At 41.7% G+C, this 21,079-nt stretch overlaps 1 protein-coding gene across 1 annotated transcript in view; it reads left to right on the forward strand.

Annotated features, from left to right (window-relative positions):
* Positions 1-21,079, forward strand: part of RMDN3 (regulator of microtubule dynamics 3) — an 86,850-nt gene that overhangs the window by 15,127 nt on the left and 50,644 nt on the right. Inside the window, exons 2-7 of the mRNA XM_075844940.1 lie at positions 633-831; positions 932-1,097; positions 2,526-2,669; positions 10,851-11,118; positions 11,642-11,744; positions 13,233-13,293. Coding sequence (XP_075701055.1) covers positions 642-831; positions 932-1,097; positions 2,526-2,669; positions 10,851-11,118; positions 11,642-11,744; positions 13,233-13,293 — 932 coding nt within the window. The 5' untranslated portion in view covers positions 633-641. The remainder of the gene's footprint in view (positions 1-632; positions 832-931; positions 1,098-2,525; positions 2,670-10,850; positions 11,119-11,641; positions 11,745-13,232; positions 13,294-21,079) is intronic.

The following is a 21,079-nucleotide window of genomic DNA, read 5'->3' on the forward strand; positions in this document are numbered from 1 at the left end:
CATTTTCCAAATTGGTCCCGTTTCCCGATGCTGCCGTGGGGCACATAACTGGTAACGTCACCCTCTGCCCGCTGTGTTTATCATCCCATAAACCTGTTTGGTGGTGTAATTATTCACATTTTCGTCACTAGTGCCGTGTATGGGCTGTCCTGTTATACAGCCAGTAACGCGCATGCGCGGTCCCTGCTGCTCTCAAGAACAGCAGGGACTGCGCATGTGCGTTACTGGCTGTATAACAGGACAGCCCATACACGGCACGTCACTAGTGACTTGTTGTATACCAGGAAGAAAATGTGAATAATTACACCACCAAACAGGTATACGGGATGATAAACACAGCGGGCAGAGGATGAAGTTACCAGTCATGTGCCCCACGGCAGCATCGGGAAACGGGGCCAATTTGGACACTGTAAGTACATTACAAATGTATTCACATTCCCAAGTTAAAGGCTTTAACACATCCAAGTTTTAACTCGAAAAACCCAGTTAAATATGGCTACAAACTATATAGATGGTAAACCAAATATGTTGTTGAATAAAATATCTTTTAACAAGAAAAGATCATATCACTATACAAAATACAGTAAGTTGATGATTAACTATAATTGCAATTTGTTTGCTTTTTCTTTTAGGAAGGAGTTATGTCTAAATTTATACTTTCATACCAGGTCGGCATTGGCCTGGCAGCTGGAGTGGCAGCTGGGGTCGTAGTTTATATGGTTCACTGGCAACGCCATCGACGCTTTAATAAAAAAACAACACAGCAAAACGGATATCATGCACGTGTGACCACAGATCACGCTCATCCTTTAACAGCAAGTTATTCACAAGGTATGTCGTCTTCTGCGACATGTCACTTGTTTCTAAAAATGTTATGTCTTAGATCGCTTAAAATGCATTAAAAATAATACATTGATGTCTTCTATTTCAGCTTTGTCGGCAAACACCGATATTGTAGCTGCATCACGTAGCGAGCAGTTGGAGTTATTGAGCCGCTTGGACTATGTACTTGGCAGCATTACAGAGTTGCGGCAGGAGATTGAGTCATTGCGGAACATTCTTCACGGCCTAGCTGAAGATATTGTCGGAGAAGTCCGGTGGGTACATGTTAGCAAGGTGATTTTAAACAGGGATTGTGTGCATTATATCAAACCATTTCCAATCTAATGGGGGAAAAAATAGCCACCAATGTGACAAATAGCACAACTACTGGACAACTGATGACCTATCCACCGGATAGGACATTGGTGGGTGTCCGGCAACCGGACCCCGCGCCGTTAAGCCGTTCCGACTACCTCCAGGCACAGGATGTTGTTGCCCATTATACTATGTACGGAGCCGGAAGCAGTTGGCTCCTTACATAGCATTGTAGCCGTGCTGCAGAACTGCAGCTCTGCTCCTATTCTCCTGAATAGGAGCAGTACTGCAGCTCGGCCGCTATTCAGTGGCTGGAGCCAACTGCTTCTGGCATGTACGTCCGGTGCCCGGAGGCAGTGGAGCGTCTTAACGGTGCGGGGTCCAGGTGTTGGACCCACACCGATGATATACTGATGACCTATCCTAGAGTAGGGACTGAGGGGGTTGTGCATTACACAGGCACTTAAAGAACCCCAGACAGGGAATCCTTGTGATGCACCACCCTCTCAGGCCCTGCACTTGGCATCATTTAACAGTAGAGCTCCATTCCTTCAGATTTCATCTTCAGAGTTGATGTTATTATAGCTGTAGCATGAATCACCCGATACAGTGATTTGTACACATCAGAAATGATGGAAATATCCAATCTGCAACTTGATGGGGTTGTAAGAGATTGTAAAAGAAAGTTGCCATGCTTTCTTAAACAGTGCCACACGTTTACATTGGCTGTGTTTGGTATTGCAGTTCAGCCCCACTCTTAAAGGCAGTGCCTAATAGATTGCCTGTCAGTGTTCAGCTATGTTTGCGCAGCACAGATTTGACGTGGAGTTTTTAGTTGTTAATCTGCGGCTGAAACGTAGATTGCTATTACTGTGGATTACTATTGGATCCTCATGCGCATTCAATGGAGCTAATCTGCAGATTTTCAGCTGATATTTTTCTGAGCCTGTGAAGGAGGTATAAAATATCCCATTCACTTGTATTGCCATCTGAATGTTAGCAGAGTCTGTCTGAATATAGAAATCCATGGAATCCACAATCAAATCCTCACAACCCTGAACGTGTGAACATGGTCTTACACTGACCGGTATAATCCATTGCAATACAGTAGTATTGCAGCATATTATAGAAGCATTCACAGGTTCAAGTCCCCTACTGGTACTAAAAAAAGTTTATTGAAAAAATAAGCCCCTTATTTTCAATGAAAAATTGGACATGTTTTGTAGAAGTACCAAAACAGAAAAGATACATATTTAGCAATAAAATACTTTAACCTTTTATTTATACCACATAGTTTTGGATTAACACCAAGAAAAGAAAAGCTCATCTGTTGAATATTCAGGATCTTTGGCAGCAGTCCGTAAAATAAAATTTGCGTTATTTAACAGGTCACATTTGGAGGAGAACCAAAGGTTCAATCGACGTAGACGATATCTGCCCCACAGAGAGAGGACGGATTCCACAGGTTCCAGCTCGATTTACTTTACAGCTAGTTCTGGGGCAGCACGTACCGATGTGGAAAGTGAAGGAGGGTAAGTACCACATGTTTTTCTGCTCCACCACAGATGTAAACTGATTGGAAAGTATAAGAAACTTACATTTCCATCCGTTTTTCAATCCATCATACATTTACTTCAATGGTTAAGAAAATAATATCAAGAACCCTCCTGTTTTGATGGAAAAAAAACTTGACCATCTTGACGGGCGCTCAGTTTATTGTTGCTCAGCGCACCTCCCCGCAGGGCCGCACGACAGAGCAGTTAGGCTTGACGTCCTTGAACAGCTCGTCGCGTTGTACGGGTCCCTGATATTGCCGTTCATTCCTTTTGTATGGCAGAACTAGATCTATTGCACGGTCACAGGGCTGAGCTACGTAGTAAATGTGTCCAATAGATATCAGAACAAACGAAAGCCTGTCAATGGAACTAGTTTAAAAATTCTCTTATAATAAACTATCGGAAACTGATTTAGATTGAAACGCGTCACTTCTGTTTAGAGATATAGAGAAATATGAGGTTTGTGGGAAGACTAACCCAACCGTATATTTCATCCGTAATTACAAACCCATTCATTTCTATGGGTTACAGACAACTTTCCGTACTTTTATGGATGGGTGTCCGTGCCGTAGAAATGATAGTACATTTGTCCTTCTTTTTTTTTTTTTTTTTTTACCGTAATTACCGCACTGACTCTTCATACTCTTCCGTACTTACTGACGGCTACGGATGTGTAATTACGGAAACATTTGCATAGCAACGCCAGGGGATTACCATAGATTCCTCCCTGTTTTTTTTAGTGGATCCGTAAATATGGATGCAATATGGACCATACATCTACATGCAGTCGTTGAGTCTGCCAGAGCGAGAACCAGTTCACCTCAACTCTGGCTCGTAGAGGGGCACCCATATATATCCTAATAGGGCATATGGTCAGGGGTTGCCTATGCACGACAATCCCTTTCATATAAGGAGGTCTAAATGCTTTTGCCCATGTATTATATTTTAGATCGGGGTCCTGGGGAACAATCCGGTTGTGGAAGGAGTCATCCTGTTTTTTGTGCAGGAGCGGTCATTGAGGTTTTAAACCACATCTGAACTCTCTCTGGTGTCTTAGTCCGTCAGTCACACCCTTGCTCCACTTCTGCAGCTGTTACATCAGCGGTCAGTATTAAGACATAATGCAGTCTATAAGGGGGTTAACCATTCAAAATAGCATTTCTGGGAATATTGCCAGCCATATAGAGATTAGAGTGTTATAGAAGGACTCGCTCTGCGTTGCGGTCTACTATGGCTTTTATTTTTCCCTGACTTACAGTTTTATTTGCAGAAAAAAAAGGCAAAAGGTGAAAAAACTGGAGAAAAACAATATAGAAGTTGAGATAATGATGAAGATAGAACTCTAAACAAATATCTTGGCTCCAGAGCAGACCCGTATGAATGTTTTCTTTGGCCGATGCTATGGCAGTGAAGTTAATTTCTCTTTGCCTGTTTTACGTGATGATCCTCGAAGTCCATTTTGGCGGTCTAATTTCTTTTTTCTTTTTTTTGCAAAACCAAAACCCTAGAGCGCACATTTTTTTTGCAGTTTCCAAAACCATAACTTGAGCAAAATATAAAAAAAACCCCGCTGTTCAGCATTTATACTGGCCAAACAGACCGTTTCAAGTAAGGGGTTGTCAACGACGGGACAACTGATGACCTATCCTAGTCTTTATTGGTACCATTTTGGGGTACATACAACTTTTTTGTGGCAGATGAGGTGAAAAACAGCGATTCTGGTGCTTTTCAATTTTATTTTATTTTTTTATGGCATTTACCGTGCAGGTTAAATAATGTTATATTGTAATAGCTCAGGCTTTTGTGGACGTGACATTACCAGTTATGTTAATTTATTTTATTTTTTTTACAGTTTTAAGTGGGTTTTTTTGGTGGTTTTTTTTTCTATCTTTTAACATTTTTAGGACTTTTGTATGTATAAAAAAAACAAGTTTATTTTACTGTATTTAACTTTTTTTTTTTGTTAGTCACACTAGTGAACTTGAACCAGCGATCTAATGTATTGCAGTATATCGTGATTTCTACAGGCCTCATACGCATCCATCGAACGTCCGCTAATGACGGATCCGTAAAACACGGACCGCACACGGATGCAGTGCGTTGTTTCAGCGGACGAAGCGAATGAAATGGCCAAGACTGTTCCGTCAAAAACGGACAGGAGTAGGACCAGTCCTATTTTTGTCGGAACGACCACACGGTTCCGTTAAAACAACGGGAGGGTGCAAGGCCCCATGGAAATGAATGTGTCCGTGTCCTATCCGTTAAAAATATGAATAGCTCACTGAAGAAAATAACTGAAGTGGGCGTGAGGCCTTACAATGTCTTTTAAAGCCCTGCCAGGGACACCACCCATGGACAAGAGTGTCTCTGTGGCATTTCATAAAACTTTTAAATATGGCAACAGACAAAAAATAGGAGTGTTTTAAAAATGTCTTTAACTGGTTGCCGACACAGGACGAGTATGCTCGTCCTGAGCGGCGAGCACTTCGCGCATTAGGACGAGCATACTCGTCCTGTGTGACAGCCGTCCCTGTGCTCGCGATCGAGAGCGGGGCAACGGCTGTAATACACAGCCACGGCCCCGCTCTGACAGCGGAGAGAAGAGAAACATCTTCTCTCCGCTGTTAACCCTTTGAACGCCGCGATGAAAACTGATCGCGGCGTTCAAAGAGGGGGGACTGCACATTGATCGCGTCACAGAAAATAACTGTGACGCGATCAAAGCCCACAACTCGTATGGCCAGACAGCCCAGGGTCCAGTGAAGGACCCCAGGGCTGTCTGAACATATTTCCTGTTGTTAGGGCATACTGAGGTATGTCCTAACAACTGCCTGTGTACGATCAGTAACAGGCTAATGTACTGGCATATAGATCTATGCCAGTATATTACAGTTACAAAATCAAAATGATAAATCCCTTTATGGGTTTAAAAAAAAAAGTTAAATGAATGTAAAAAAATAAATAATAATAAATAAATAAAAAGTAAATAAAATACACAGAAACACACACATTTTTTATAATAAATCAACTTTTTAAAATATAAGTCCCAAAACATGAAATAATATAGACATATTTGGTATTGCCACGACCGTAACAACCTGTACAACAAATGTATAACATTATTTATGATGATCGGTGTATGGTGTAAAAAAAAAAATATTAAAACTGCTGCGCAACTGCTTTTTTTTTTTTCTGCATTTTAATCTAATTAAAAATGTATAGAAATTAAACGCTAATGTAATTGTACCAAAAAATGGTACCTACATAAAGTACAACTCGTCCCGCAAAAAACAAAGTCTCATACAACTACGTCGTACAAAAAATAAAAGCGTTATGAGCGTCGGGATGCAAAGAGGGAAATGTAAAAAAAATTGCTCTGTCCTCAAGGCCAAAATTGGCCGTGTCCTTAAGGGGTTAAGTTGTCCTATTGAAGAAATTTGGAGAAAAAACTGAATATTCAAGGGCGCAGCCGTAATCAAACTGAGTTTTAATTGTACAGATAAAAACGACGCGTTTCAAGGCCGAACTGGCCCCTTCATCAGGTTCGGTAGAAATGATCATTCCGTTCTTTCTCCAAATCTCTTCAATATACATATCGAGGCTACCACTGCTTTTGGATCAGAATTTGCGCTGCAACCTCACCCTAACCATTCCACCTAGGTGGATTATTGGAGTACGCTTTTTGGGATGTTATGCTCTTAGCAAAATTATACCAGGTCAGCATGTTTGATGACAGCTTCTCATTTCATTTGTGATTACTGGTTCATCAGTATGTGCGCTTTGTCTTTTTTTCTTTCTTAGTTTAAATTGTCCTACTCCCACATTTCATAAAATAATGTTGCACGTTCTAAGCAGTACAGTCGTTCAGATTGTAAACTGATCATACATTTAATTTCCCTTTTTTTACTTGACAAATATTTTTACATCAGAAAATACTTCTCTCATGAAGACAGACCGTGTAATGCATGGAGGGTACCGGTCCGGGAGTTTCTCTTAGGCCCCATGCAGACGACCGTAAAAAACCTCCGTTTTTGCGGACCGCAATTGCGGGACGCAAAAATGGACCCATTCACTTTCATTGAACGCGGACACCTTTCCGTAGCGCTACGGATGGTTTTCCATGCCGTAGAAAAGTTCCATCATTTTGTCCGTTCGTTTTGCATTTTGCGGGCCGTGCTCCCATACTTTGTACATGTACATATGCTCTAAGTTCTGGCTCATAGGGACTTTATGACTTTATGACGTGTATATGTCCTAATACGGCATATGGAAAGGGGTTGTTTTAATGAGAAGGTCATAAACGTTGCCAGGAGTAGACACAAAATCATTACTTCTCCAAATCCGCTGTTGAATTATATTCAGAAAGGGATATCTGCCACTAGTATCTCCCAACAATATTTCCAACAATGCCGCGGAAAACTGGTTAAAAAAAATGTATATATGGGAAATGCATCATTAGCATCAGTAAACAAAGAAACTGTCCTTTATCATTGCATATTTGTATTCCTGCCTATTAGATCAAGACGTGTGTCGATGTTCAATAGACTATAAGGGAGCTAGATAATGAGATTGGTGATCCCAACATGAGCCTGAAATGCACCTATTTGAGAAGTACTGCCCACAACCGAGTCAAAGAGGTGCTAGTGTAGCGTGCAGTCTACCAGGGCATTTACACTATATAGTGCAGTCTACCAGGACATTTACACTATAGCGTGCAGTCTACCAGGACATTTACACTATAGCGTGCAGTCTACCAGGACATTTACACTATAGCGTGCAGTCTACCAAGATATTTACACTATAGCGCGCCGTCTACCAGGACGTTTACACTATAGCTCGCAGTCTACCAGCACGTTTACACTATAGCGTGCAGTCCACCAGCACGTTTACACTATAGCGTGCAGTCCACCAGCACGTTTACACTATAGCGTGCAGTCCACCAGCACGTTTACACTATAGCGTGCAGTCCACCAGCACGTTTACACTATAGCGTGCAGTCCACCAGGACGTTTGCACTATAGCGTGCAGTCCACCAGCACGTTTACACTATAGCGTGCAGTTTACCAAGACGTTTACACTATAGCGTGCGGTCTACAGCACATTTACATGATAGCGTGCGGTCTACAGCACATTTACATGATAGCGTGCGGTCTAATAGCACATTTACATGATAGCGCTCGGTCTACCAGCACATTTACACTATAGCGTGCAGTCTACCAGAACAATAACTGCTACTCTCCCTCAGCCAATCAGGTACAGTTTACCGTTCGTTTCCAGCCTCCCTCGTGCATTCTACCAGGACATTTATTTTTGGCTACTAAGCATACATAGCCGCCATTTGGAGCATTTAAGTGTGTAACAAATTTTACCAGCTGTAATGCTGCGTAACGGGATTAACTCACGGGATTGCCTTCTCCTGGGATAGACTAGTACTTCAGACAATGCAAGAACACAGTCCACTCAAGTAAAATGTGATGCAACTGGCCGCAACCGGTTTAATTTGTTCTTCATTCAGTTGAAGAAGCAACATAAACCGGTACAAAAGAAAATCCAAGGCCATCTGGCCGCTAACTACACATAAAGGTGCTAACTCAAGAGTGCCGAGACTAGTGCTCAATGACTCTAACAAAAACACACCGATGCTTTACTCCCGACAACTTTGTCCCATGATCAGAGAGCCATTCGCTTGTGAACACTCTGCCTTTTTAAAGCACACCTCAGCTATGCGGGTATTCGCCACAATCATCCGAAATATGCGGAGTCGCTAAATGGAGTAGAAACCAACCCAACTCTCCCTACTCCAGCAGTCAGTCCCTTTTCACAGGTTTTACATGAAGCGCATTGAGCAGGGAAACACACCGTTTACTTGCTACAAAAACTCCCGGCTGTTTTTTAATACGTATAAGACCGGAACCTGGGTGAAATGTACACTCCTTCAAACACGTTTCCCCTGGTCCCATCACAGCTGGATTTCTATAGAAGTTTTATATTGACAGAAAAGACCGCAGTTGCAATTTTGCGTAAAAATAAGCTTCTTGATGCAGATATTTGGAACTGTGACTAAAGCGGGGAAAACAGACCTGCACTTCACGGTCCTTGTAATGGGTGCCAGACTTTACACACTGTTCCGAAAGGAAACACATTTTTTCATTATACGAACATCAACAACAAATTGTACAGTAATTTTGAGTTGGTGTGAAATATTAGAACTAATATTATAATTATTTTTGTAATGGAAATACCCATGAACATCAGCAACTGTAACAGAAAAGTATTTTTAAGCCTATAACTGACTGGTATAATATGTGCCGAAAGGTGTTTGGAGCCATTGGTTCTCATCGTTCACGAGGTTAAATGTTTGGCACGGACATTAATCCCATCCAAATTGACGAGGCAAGATTTGCTGGTCGTCGGAATTATAATTGCGGAAGAATTAAAATGGCAATACCACTCCTGTTCGAAGATAGTGACGTAGATTATAGAATGGGAACCATGGACGTATAATCGATGGGCCTTGAATTTTGGTTTAAAGCAAAGCTCCGATTGACGATATTTGCATGTACACAGGTGCGACAAAAACTCTGACACCAGTGTGAAACCGGTTCAGTGATTCATTCGGATGAATGTCCTACGTATAAATCGAAATGCCATTGGTTACTACCGGTTTACGGTGTACCATGAATAAAATTATGTGGATCCGGTGACGAGCAAACACGCAGGGTTACGTGCCAAAACTAGCATTTTAAAGAGAATCTGTCGGCAGTTTTGAGCCCTCAAAACTGCTAACAGCGCTACATACGGGACTGGGAGAGCAGCGTAACTATACCTGTGGTGTCGGTCATGCTGGTTGCATGACTGAGGAATCCTTGTATTAATGTCCCCTGCGCCGCAATTGCAAGTGCCACTCTCTGCATTGAATGATGGGTCTAGCTCTTTTTGGATGCCACAGCCGTCACATGTAGGGAAGGGTCCGGCAGCATTCAGTGCGGAGAGCCCAGAGCACTGAACATGAAGAGGCGACTGGGACCTTTAAAATATAGATTTCTTGGTCATGCAACTGGAATGACTGACCGCACCGGTATCGTTACACTTTGATTACCGTCCTGTATGTCAGCAGTTTTCAGGGCTCAAAACTTTTCACAGATTCCCTATAAAGAATATGAGAGGTGTTGGCAGTGAGCTTTTTCGTTTACAACTTCATCACATTTGCTGGAAAGTAAAAGGAAAAGCTGCAGCAGTTTTGTTTGTGACATATCTGAATGATATTCAAAGTGCATGTTGTTAAAAGGTCAATGGTTCCTGACGTTTATATTTTGTATTTTTATTTATTATGTATTTATTTTTCATTCATAATTCCTCGATTTATTATAAGGCTATGTTCACACAGACTTTTTTGCAGGCGGAAATTCTGCCTCAAAATTCCGTTTGGAAGTTTGAGGCAGATTTTCCTCTCCCTGCACGCCGATTTTCGCAGCGTTTTTCGCAGCCTATTTCACCTGCGGACATTGAGCGCCGCGGTCCTAAAACGCTGCGAAATACGCTTTCTCTGCCTCCCATTGAAAGACGCCTCCGCCTCCCTTTGAAATCAATGGGAGGCATTCTCGGGCCGTTTTTGACGAGTTTTGCGGCGCGGTTTCTGCGTCAAAAAAACTTGTAAAAAAACTCTGTGTGAACATAGCCTTAAAAGTGGTGTAAGTTGAGTATAGAAGGGGTTTTCCTGACTTGGATATGCCAAAAATGTCTAGATCCATTTCGGCTGGTGCGCGTTTTGCCTGCTGCGTTGGACGCAAGCTGCCATTTCCAGGCAGGGACTAATGGAAAGGGGCCAGGCAGCTCTCTCAATTCTGTTCAGTGGGAGGTATGGAAACAGCCGAGCAGGCGCTGCTCGACTGTTTCTGTAGCTTTCATAGAACAGAATGGAGAGAGCTGCGCACACGTGTGGCCCCCTCTGCACTAGACCCCGCCTGGAATCTGCAACTTGCGGCAGCCGCACCATGCGAGACGGGGATCTTGATATAGATGCAGGTCCCGGATCTATCAGACATGTCTAAGTTGGAAATACCATTTTAATTTAGGGTGTAATATCTTATCAATATTTTCCGTTACTATATAGTTTATAATACACTGAAACTTTTTGGTAATTTATTACTTTTATAGTTACACTACAGCGAATGCCGAATCTGATTATGACCGGGAGAGTAGCAAGGCAAGTGAGGAAGAGGAGGATGAAGTAAGCTGTGAAACCGTGAAGACATTGCGGAGGGACTCCGTGGATCTAGTTACAGATGATGAAGCGTCCATGTTGGCTGCTGACCCTTTAGAGGAAGAATTAAAAGTTTTGCTCCAGAGTTCTGATGAATTGCACAGCGGGGATGCTGAGCAGAAGAGGGAAGGATTCCAGTTACTGTGTAGTAATAAATTACTGGTAAAATATATTTTTTGTTGCGGACTCCTAGTCCTACTTTATTAATGTTGGACTTATTTAACAAGAGTAACTGTAATTATTGGCAGATTGTTAGCAAAATGTTTGCAAAACCAAGAAATTCCTTTAATCCAGCATTCGATAATCTGGCACTTGTTTCCAAATCTCAAATTTCACAAGACCAGAACCAAACAACGGAGCAGAAAAGCCGGTTTTAAAAAAACAAAACAAAACAAAAGCAGAACGTGAAGCATGGCGCATAAAGGCGAAGGATGTCACATGACCCGATCCCACTTGCGAACTTACATTCTTTAAACTGTAAAGATTAAAGTTCATGTGACTTGACGCTGGGCATGGGTCATGTGACATGGTTAGCCCATACATTCGGCAGAGCATGAAGTATCTATGGGCTATAGGTCATGCAGTGCAGAGACAGCGTTGGGCCGCCGATAACTTTCACTCTATATGTTGTTAAATAACCCTTTGTAATGAAACACCCATTAATCATTTTTCTTTTATTTGTTAGTTCGGCCACCGCCAAGACTTTTTATGGAGATTAGCGCGGTCCTATAGTGATATGTGTGAGATTACTGAAGACATTCCAGAAAAGAAATCCTATGCCATGGAAGGTGCGTTGACCGCTAATACTTGAGTTGATAACTTTTTGGTTGTTCGATTCTTAAAAACGTTTTGCAATTATTTCTTATGATGTCGTTTTATCCTTTTGGTGAAGAATTCTTAAAGGAGTTTGCCGAGATAAAACTTTTATGTGTCAGCGATATTTATCCTGGAATATAATGCACTTACTGTATCAAAATTGGCCCCGGTTCCCGATGCCATGGGGCACATGACTGGTGACGTCACTCTTTGCCAGCTATATTTACGAGCTTTATACCCATCACGTGGTCAAACGGTTAAAAGTTTCTGCCTAGTATACGACACATCACCAATGACATCCTGTGTATGGGCTGTTCTGTTATACAGCCAGGAACGCGCATGCGCTTGTTTGACTCAGCCAGGAACACGCATGCGCTCTTGCTTGTCCGCTTGTCAAATGTGTATGGGATGTACAACAGAACAGCCCATACACATCATGTCACTAGTGATGTGTCATATACTAGGCAGAAACTTTTAACCGTTTGACCACGTGATCGGTATACGGCTGGTAAACACAGCCGGTAAAGAGTGACGTCACCAGTCATGTGCCGCATGGCAGCATCGGGAAACGGGGCCAATACAGTAACTGCATTACATTCCAGGATTAAAATCGCTGACACATAAAAGTTCTATCTCAAAACCCCTTTAATATCTTAAAACCCCTTTAATACACAACACTGTTAATTCTTTCTATTTACAGTACAAAGTGAAAAACTTTACAGAACATTTCCACTTTTTACTTGGCAGATAATTTAAGCCCAAAGCACGCCATAAGATGTGCTATTGTTTCGTGGACAGAAACAAAAATTTATTAAGATGCAATAAAAATGCCACAGAATGTGAATGGTGGATTTATACCCCCTATACCCTCATAATCAACAGAAAGGGGCAGTGAGGCACTACACTACAGTACCCAATACAGCGCCTCTCTTGTCTATGTGGCTGAGTCTGGTTCTGCAGGTCTGTCCCACTCAAATTTATGTAATGTCTAACGCTGTTATTATTAAAGAAAGGGATACGTGGAGTTAAATTGGTTCAGGGAAGTTGTTTGACCGTCCTGGTGGGGCACAGGAATTTCTTTTTGTACTCGGGTGAGGCAAAATTGGCCATTATTTTGCCTTTTTTTATTTTTTTTAAAACGTAGACCGGAACTTGCTATCCTTGATTCAACAAACTAGTAAAGGGATTGAATAAAAATGGGAAAAAGTAAAAAAAAAAAGTATAAAAAAAAAATACCCCATACAAAACACCCCATCTATATCATCCGCGTTTATGAAGGCGTTGAATTAAGTGTGCCCATCCAAATAAGAGAGGCAGCCGTGTGCAAAAAGCCGTGCTTTGGGTCTACACAGCTGTATATTTGACTGATACAGATTTACAGACACAAATAAAGTTTTAGGGCCCATTAATAATGTAATAACTTATTATTTAATGAGACGTTATTCGGTTTTTACTTTTAGGGAAAGAAGAAGTTGAAATTGCACTTCAAAAAGAAGGCCAAAGTGCGGAGTGTCACAAATGGTATGTGTCTTTACTGTGGAAGAGGGGGATGTGGGTCGTATTTCACATTCATCTTCTTAGAGACGTAACACAGAACACACAACCAGCCGGTGTCCGCCAACACTATCGTGTGAAGTTCGCTGTTCAGGCTTTTACTGGCTATTCATCCAGATAAGTGTTGTTTTTGTTTTTTGGTACTTCACAAAGGCAATCATTTATGTACCCTCGAATTCTGGGCTTTAGGCCAAAAAAAACAAAAAACAGTACGGTGTCCTTTACATCTGTATATACAATGTTATACAGCCAAGTATTATTTCTGGTACAACCACTGTATTGTCTTCACGCTGTGAGGGGATACATATAAAGCTCAGTATGTGGAAAGGTAAGCCTTTGCTGCAGTTCAGAAACGGTATAGGAATATTTATACATAAGACATTTTAACAAATTAAGCAAAGCTACACATGATATTTTCTGGTGGATTAACGGGTAACTAAACGTTCAACAAACTTCTGACATGTCATAGTGATATGTCAGAAGTTTTGATCGGTGGGGGTCCGAGCACGGAGACCCCCACCGATCGCTAGAACGAAGCGGCAGAGGCGCTCATGTGAACGCTGAGCAGCTTAGTTTCTGTTCGGCTTTTCTCGGAAAGCCGATGTGTCGGAGGACGGGCTCGGAGACTTTCTATTAAGACCGTACACCGCTACATCGGCTTTCTGGAAAAAGCCGAACAGAAACAAAGCGGCTCAGCGCTCACACGAGCGCTTCTGCCGCTTCGTTTTTGGTGGGGGTCTGTCTCCTAGGCACCCATATCCAGCCGGGGGTCTCTGTTGTTCTCCTACCAGACTGAGTCTTCCGGTGGATATGGAAGCCTTGTATACATTGGGTCTCATTTATCAAAACTGTCTGCTACGTTCACTTGTAGCGGAATTGCTGTAGATTTTCCATCCCGATTTGTGGATTGAAAATACTCCGCAAATGACAGTAGTAGCAAAGTAGATGAGATTTCAACAAATCTTATCCACGCGCTGCGGACATTTCGAGCATTAAAAAAATTTACCTGCAGTGCGGATTTTTACATTTGCAGCACGCCAATTTCTGCTGCGGAAAGAGCAATGATTTTGATGCAGATTTTCCCCATTGACTTCAATGGTGTAGTAAAAATCTGCAAGCAAATCCTTGTGTTTAGATTACCAAGGATCTACAGCAAAATCTGCAGGTCCAAAAATAAAATAACGCTACGCTCATTAGTGTATTTTGTAGTATAGATAGATTATACTACACTATTCCAGTTATACTGTGGGTGGCATATATGATGATATAACAGGACTAATCTACATGAGTCATTTTTGGGTAGACTTTAGAATTAGGCTTATGGAGTCGAAAAGGCAAACTTCCAACTCGGACTCCTATTTTTACACTGTCCGACTCCTTCATAAATGGCTCATGTATAATAAGCCCGGTTGTCTTCTCGCTGTGTATTAATGTGTTATTGATAATATAAGAAAACAGTGTGTGCCATTTTTTAAGGGGGGTTCGTTTTTACGGCATTCATTGTACTGTAAAAACTAAATGTTGTTCACTTTATTCTGTGGGTTGATTTGATTACGGCAATGCCAAATTTCTATGTTGTTTTTATGTTTTACCCCTTTTTATTAATAAAAAACTATTTATTAAAAAATAAAATTGTTTTGTATCCCTACATCCTGAGAGCCATAACTTTTTTTTTTATTTTTCCGTCGATTGAGCGGTGTGAGGGCTTATTTTTTGTGTGGCGAGATGTAGTTTTTATTGGTACTATTTTTGGGTACATGCGACTTTTTATATTACTTTTTATTCTATTTTTTAGGGAGCTAATGTGACCAAAAAACAGCAATTTGGGCAGTTTTAATTTTTTACAGCGTTCATGGAGCTGGTTAAATAACGTTATATTGTTATCGTTTGGGCTTTTACGGACACGGTGATACCAGTTATGTTAACATTTTTCTAACATTACTTTAGGGAAAGATGGGAAAGCCCCCCCCCCCCCCCGCCTCCCCGTTTTTTGAACATAATATTTTGAAAAATGTTTTCACTACTAAAAATGTTAACTTCTTTTTTTTTTACACTATTAGCCCTCCTAGGGCATTTGATCCAGCTCGATCACTGTTCCTGGCCGTTAGTCCTCGGTGTAATACACTGCTGACACCTGGAGTTTATTAAGCGAGCTCAGCGCGTGAGCCCGCTCCATACATCATCCCCGCAAGATAACGTACCTGGCACGTCGTTTTACGGGAAAGAGTTAATACTGTCTTCCTGCTGTCTCCAGCAGTTCTGAGAGGAATGTAGGCACAAACAGTCGTGGCCGATTTTACCGTAGGGCAAACGTTGCACCTGCACTTGGCCCCCTGGTGGCCGAGGTGTTTGGGGGACGAACACCCAGAGAGAAATGTTAAAATGACCCTGTTCTCAGGAGTGAACATTTTTCCTCTGGTCTTCAGAGGAGGAACTTCACTACTGAGCATATGCAGCACAGATTTGGACATTTTGGGCCTTGGAGCAGCAGTGTGAAGATACTTCATTTCAGGGGCAGGTTTCACATTTTTAACATCAAGTCCCTACTTTGCTGACAAAGATATACGTGCGAGGGGGCAGTATCGCGGTATAGCACGCCTTAGAAAACTATTCCTACTCTAACAATGAAATAAAACAATTAAAAATATTTTGAATACTATATATTAATGTAAAATCTAAATAAACCTTTTCGGAACTATCCACGTTCAAAATGTTGTGGCTGCAGTCCACAGTGTTTAACTGAATTGCCAAACTATGTATATAAATAGATAAGCAACCATGCCTACCTATAGTACCCAGACTTATAATAAATTGACCCATTATGTTTAAACCTATATGTGCACGTTTAATACTATCGGCGTGCACAGCGCATTTAGTTAGACTGTTCGCTGTGAGAATGGTAAAGAGCTGTTTGTCGTGCGCAGCAGCGGTAAATATTCCGACATTCTGCCACTACTCCCAAATACAAAAGTTTAATGTACAGGTACAGTATTAGATTCAAGCTTAATGCATAGATACAGCGCTAGAACCAAGCTCATAATATAAATGCAGTACCAGAACAAAGCTTAGTACATATTACAAAACCAAGCTCAGTACATATATAAAGCACAGAACCAAGCTCAGTACATATATAAAGCACAGAACCCAGCTCAGTACATAAATGCAGCACCAGAACCAAGCTCAGTACATAAATGCAGCACCAGAACCAAGCTCGGTACATAAATCTAGTACAAGAACCATGCTCTGTACATCTATACAGCACAAGAACCAAGCTCACTACATATATGCAGCACCACAACAAAGCTCCGTACGTATTTGCAGCACCAGAACCATCTTCAGCACATATATGCAGCAACAAAACCAAGCTCCGCACATATATGTAGCACTAGAACCAAGCTCAGTACATTTATACAGTACCAGAACCAAGCTCGGTACAGAAATACAGAACCAAGCCCAGTACATAAGTACAGTACAAAAACACACAGTGACTCACAGGTGACGTATTTTCTGACTGGAGTAGTTCTCTATATTTATTTTTTTTCTCCATTCGGCCCAGACCTCCATGATGACTTCTACCAGCTACACCTCGCCTCCATAGAGTTTGTTGGCCAGATGTCTGTGGCTCCTCACTTTTGCAGCAGATCAGCACCTAGAAATGAACACCAACTCCTCATACTGCTACACGCTGAGCCCCAAGTACTATTGCACCCCAATTCACTATGCCCCAAATACTATTGTATTGAATACATTGTGCCCCCTGAAAATAAAGTGCTACAGATGCACAGTGCCATCTAGAAATAGTGCCACATGCTGTTCCCACTGAAATAAAGCGCCACACATACAGTTACATAGAAAAGGGAAGGGAAAATTTCTACACATTGACATAGGAGCTGATATTTTTTCGTTCTAGGAAATGATCTAAGACTTTTTTAAAGCCATCTACTGTCCCTGCTGTGACCAGCTCCTGCGGTCGGCTATTTCTTAGATTCACATTTCTCACAGTAGAGAAGGCTTGTCGTCTCTGCAGATTGAACCTTTTTTTCTCCAGACGGAGTGAGTGCCCCCTTGTTTTTTGAGGGGGTTTTATGTGGAACAGGATTTCACCATATTTTTTGTATGTGTCATTCATAGGTTTTTAATTAAGTTAATCATGTCGTCCCTTTTCAGGGCTAAATAGGTTTAATTATTTTAATCTTTCCTCATAACTTAGATTCTCCATGCCCCTTATTAGCTTTGTTACTCTTTTTATTTTTTCCAACACCAGGGCATCCTTTCTATGAACTGGAACCCAGAACTGAACTGTATATTCTAGATGAGGCCGCACTAATGCTTTGTAAAGTGGTAATATTATATCCCTGTCCTGCGAGTCCATGCCTCTTTTAATACACGACAATATCTTGCTAGCCTTACAAGCAGCTGATTGACGTTGTGCTGTTATTTCGTTTATGATCTACAAGTACACCCAGATCCTTCTCAACAAGTGACTCCCCCAGTGTAGCTCCCCCTAGGAAATATGATGCATGCAGATTGTTGGTACCCAGGTGCATAACTTTACATTTATCTACATTAAACCTCATTTGCCAAGTGGACGCCCAAACACTTAGGGTATGTGCACACACACTAATTACGTCCGTAATTGACGGACGTATTTCGGCCGCAAGTCACGGACCGAACACAGTGCAAGGAGCCGGGCTCCTAGCATCATACTTATGTACGATGCTAGAAGTCCCTGCCTCGCTGCAGGACAACTGTCCCATACTGTAAACATGATTATACTACGGGACAGTTGTCCTGCAGCAAGGCAGGGACTTCTAGCGTCGTACATAAGTATGATGCTAGGAGCCCGGCTCCTTGCACTGTGTTCGGTCCGGGACTTGCGGCCGAAATACGTCCGTCAATTACGGACGTAATTAGTGTGCGTGCACATACCCTTAGTGTGTTCAAATCAGCTTGCAATTTATGAACATCTTCCATAAACTGAACATTACTACATAGCTTGGTGTCATCTGCAAAAATAGAAATAGTGCTATTAATCCCATCCTCTATATCATTAATAAATAATTTGAATAATAGTGGTCCCAGGACTGAACCCTGGGGTACACCACTTATTACCGGGGACCATTCAGAGTAGGAATCATTGACCACAACTCTCTGGGTACGATCTTGGAGCCAATTCTCAATCCAATTACAAACTATACTTTCTAAACCTATAGTCCTTAATTTACCCATTAGACGTCTATGAGGGACAGTGTCAAATGCCTTTGCAAAGTCTAAAAACACTATATCCACAGCGGCCCCTCTGTCTAGGCTTCTGCTCACCTCTTCATAAAAACAAATCCGGTTGTTTGACAACTGTTGTCCTTAGTAAAACCGTGCTGGCTGTCACTTATAATACAATTTTTTTTGTCACGTCACATAATCCTGTATATAGTCCCTCAATAGCCCCGCAAACATTTTCCCCACGATGGATGTTAAGCTTACTGGTTAAGCTTACTGGTTTACAATTACACGGGGAAGACCTAGAGCCACATTTGCCCTTTGCCAGTCCCTTGGCACTATACCAGTCACTAGAGAATCTCTGAATATTATGAAGAGGGAGACAGAAATAACTGAACTAAGCTCTTCAAGAACTCTAGGGTGTAACCCATCTGTCCCGGTGCCTTGTGCACATTTATTTTATTTAATTTAGCTTGGACCATATCTACATTCATCCAATTCAGTATATCAACTTATATATTAACAGCACTGGCACCAGCTACATCAGCTGCTATTTCTTCTGTTGTATATACAGAGCTGAAGAACCCATTTAGTAACTCTGCCTTCTCTTGATCCTCTGTGACCAACTCCCCATTACCACTATTTAGGGGTGCTACATGTTCAGACCTTGGCTTTTTTGCATTTATATACTTGAACATTTTTTTGGGATTTGTTTTGCTATCCTTGGTCACCTACCTTTCTTTTTGTATTTTTGCTGAGTTTATTACCTTTTGCTGATTTTATTACGCTCTTTATAATTTAAAAAGGCTACAGCTGTACCCTCAGATTTGTTTTTTCAAATGCCCTTTTTTTTTATCATGTATTGCCCTTCTTACAGAAGGTGTAAGCCATGTGGGGTGTCATTTTAGTCGTTTTTTTTGTTTTTTTTTACAGTATAGGTAAAATATAACTATATTGTGATCACTGTTACCGAGGTTTTCACGAACACTGACGTACCCAACAAGCTCTGTATTATTAGAAATGACCAGATCCAACAGAACTTCACCTCTAGTCGGGTAGTTTTCCTGCAATAGGTTGCGGAAATTTCTCCCCTTCGCAGTTGAAGCCGAACCATGACACCAATTAATATCCCAGTAATTAAAATCTCCCATTATCACTACAGTACCCGCCTGTGCAGCCTGCTCCATCTGTTTATATAGCTGAACTTCCATCTCCTCAGTTATATTGGGGGGTCTATAGATTACACCAAAAGTAATTTTTTCAGTGTTTACCTCCCTGTGTACCTCCACCCACAAGGTTTCAACCTCCTCACAATCTGCACCCTCTAATGTCTCTTTCACACTCCCCTTCATATCACTTCTCACATACATACATACACCACCGTCTTGATATCACTTCTCACATACAGACATACACCACCGCCTTCATATCGCTTCTCACATGTAGACATACACCACCTCCTTCATATCACTTCTCACATAGTCATACACCACCGCCTTCATATCACTTCTCACATACAGACATACACCACCGCTCTATTCGCCCTGTTTTTCCGAAACAGTGTAAAACCCTGTAGATTTACAGCCCAGTCATGAGAAGAGCCTAGTCCTGTTTCAGCAACACCAACTATATCTGTATGTTCCTCCAGTATCAAGGCCTCCAGCTCCCCCATTTTGCTTGCTAGACTAATGGCATTTGTGAATATACACTTTAACTTGCATTTCAAATTGCCACGTTTGGTATCAGAAATGTGATTATTTGACATTATTTGGGCATTTTTATTTTCATTGATGTTTTGTAAAAAAATAAAAGAAAAAAGTATCTCCTTATCCTGTTGTCTAGTCCTCTCCCCACAGTATATTTCTCCCCCCGTGTGTATCTTAGAAACTGTCACACGCCATACCTATTGAAAATAATTCACCACATATACTATGGCCCTGTAGAAAGTGCCACACACACTGCCCCCTGTAGAAAGTGCTGCACACTGTCCCCTGAAGATAGTTCCACACGCACTTTGCCAACTGAAGATAGTGCAACACTGTTCCTTTAAAATGGATAAACATAATATACTCACCTGCCCCGTTCCCACGTCGTCCTCTAGCGATGCAGGCCTAGTCTCTTCTGACCAGGCCTGCTCTTGCGGAGCGACGCGGGTGGCGTGATGATATCATTGCGCCGCCTGCGTCACAGGCAAAGCGCCAATTGACGGGACAGGGAAATCACGGTTCCCTCGCACCAGGGTCAGACTGCTCAATTATATCTGTGTCCCAAGGATGCAGATACAATTAAGTTCAGGGAAGACCGGATCAGCATCCCTCTTCTCCCCGGTAGTGCATACAGATTTACATGATTTTAACAACTAGTTCAGGAGAACTGGCCGGATTCCACCTCTGCTTAGTCTATGGGAGAAGAGACCGCAAAGGAGAGGTAATAACTGATTTTCTATCACCACTAGAACATCCTAGTAAGCACTGCTTTTAGATAAATAGGGGCATTAGATTGATAGAGCATTACATATATTTATATGATTAAAGGG

This window comes from Rhinoderma darwinii, chromosome 12 (genome assembly GCF_050947455.1).
Source record: "Rhinoderma darwinii isolate aRhiDar2 chromosome 12, aRhiDar2.hap1, whole genome shotgun sequence".
NCBI classification, from domain to species: domain Eukaryota; kingdom Metazoa; phylum Chordata; class Amphibia; order Anura; family Rhinodermatidae; genus Rhinoderma; species Rhinoderma darwinii.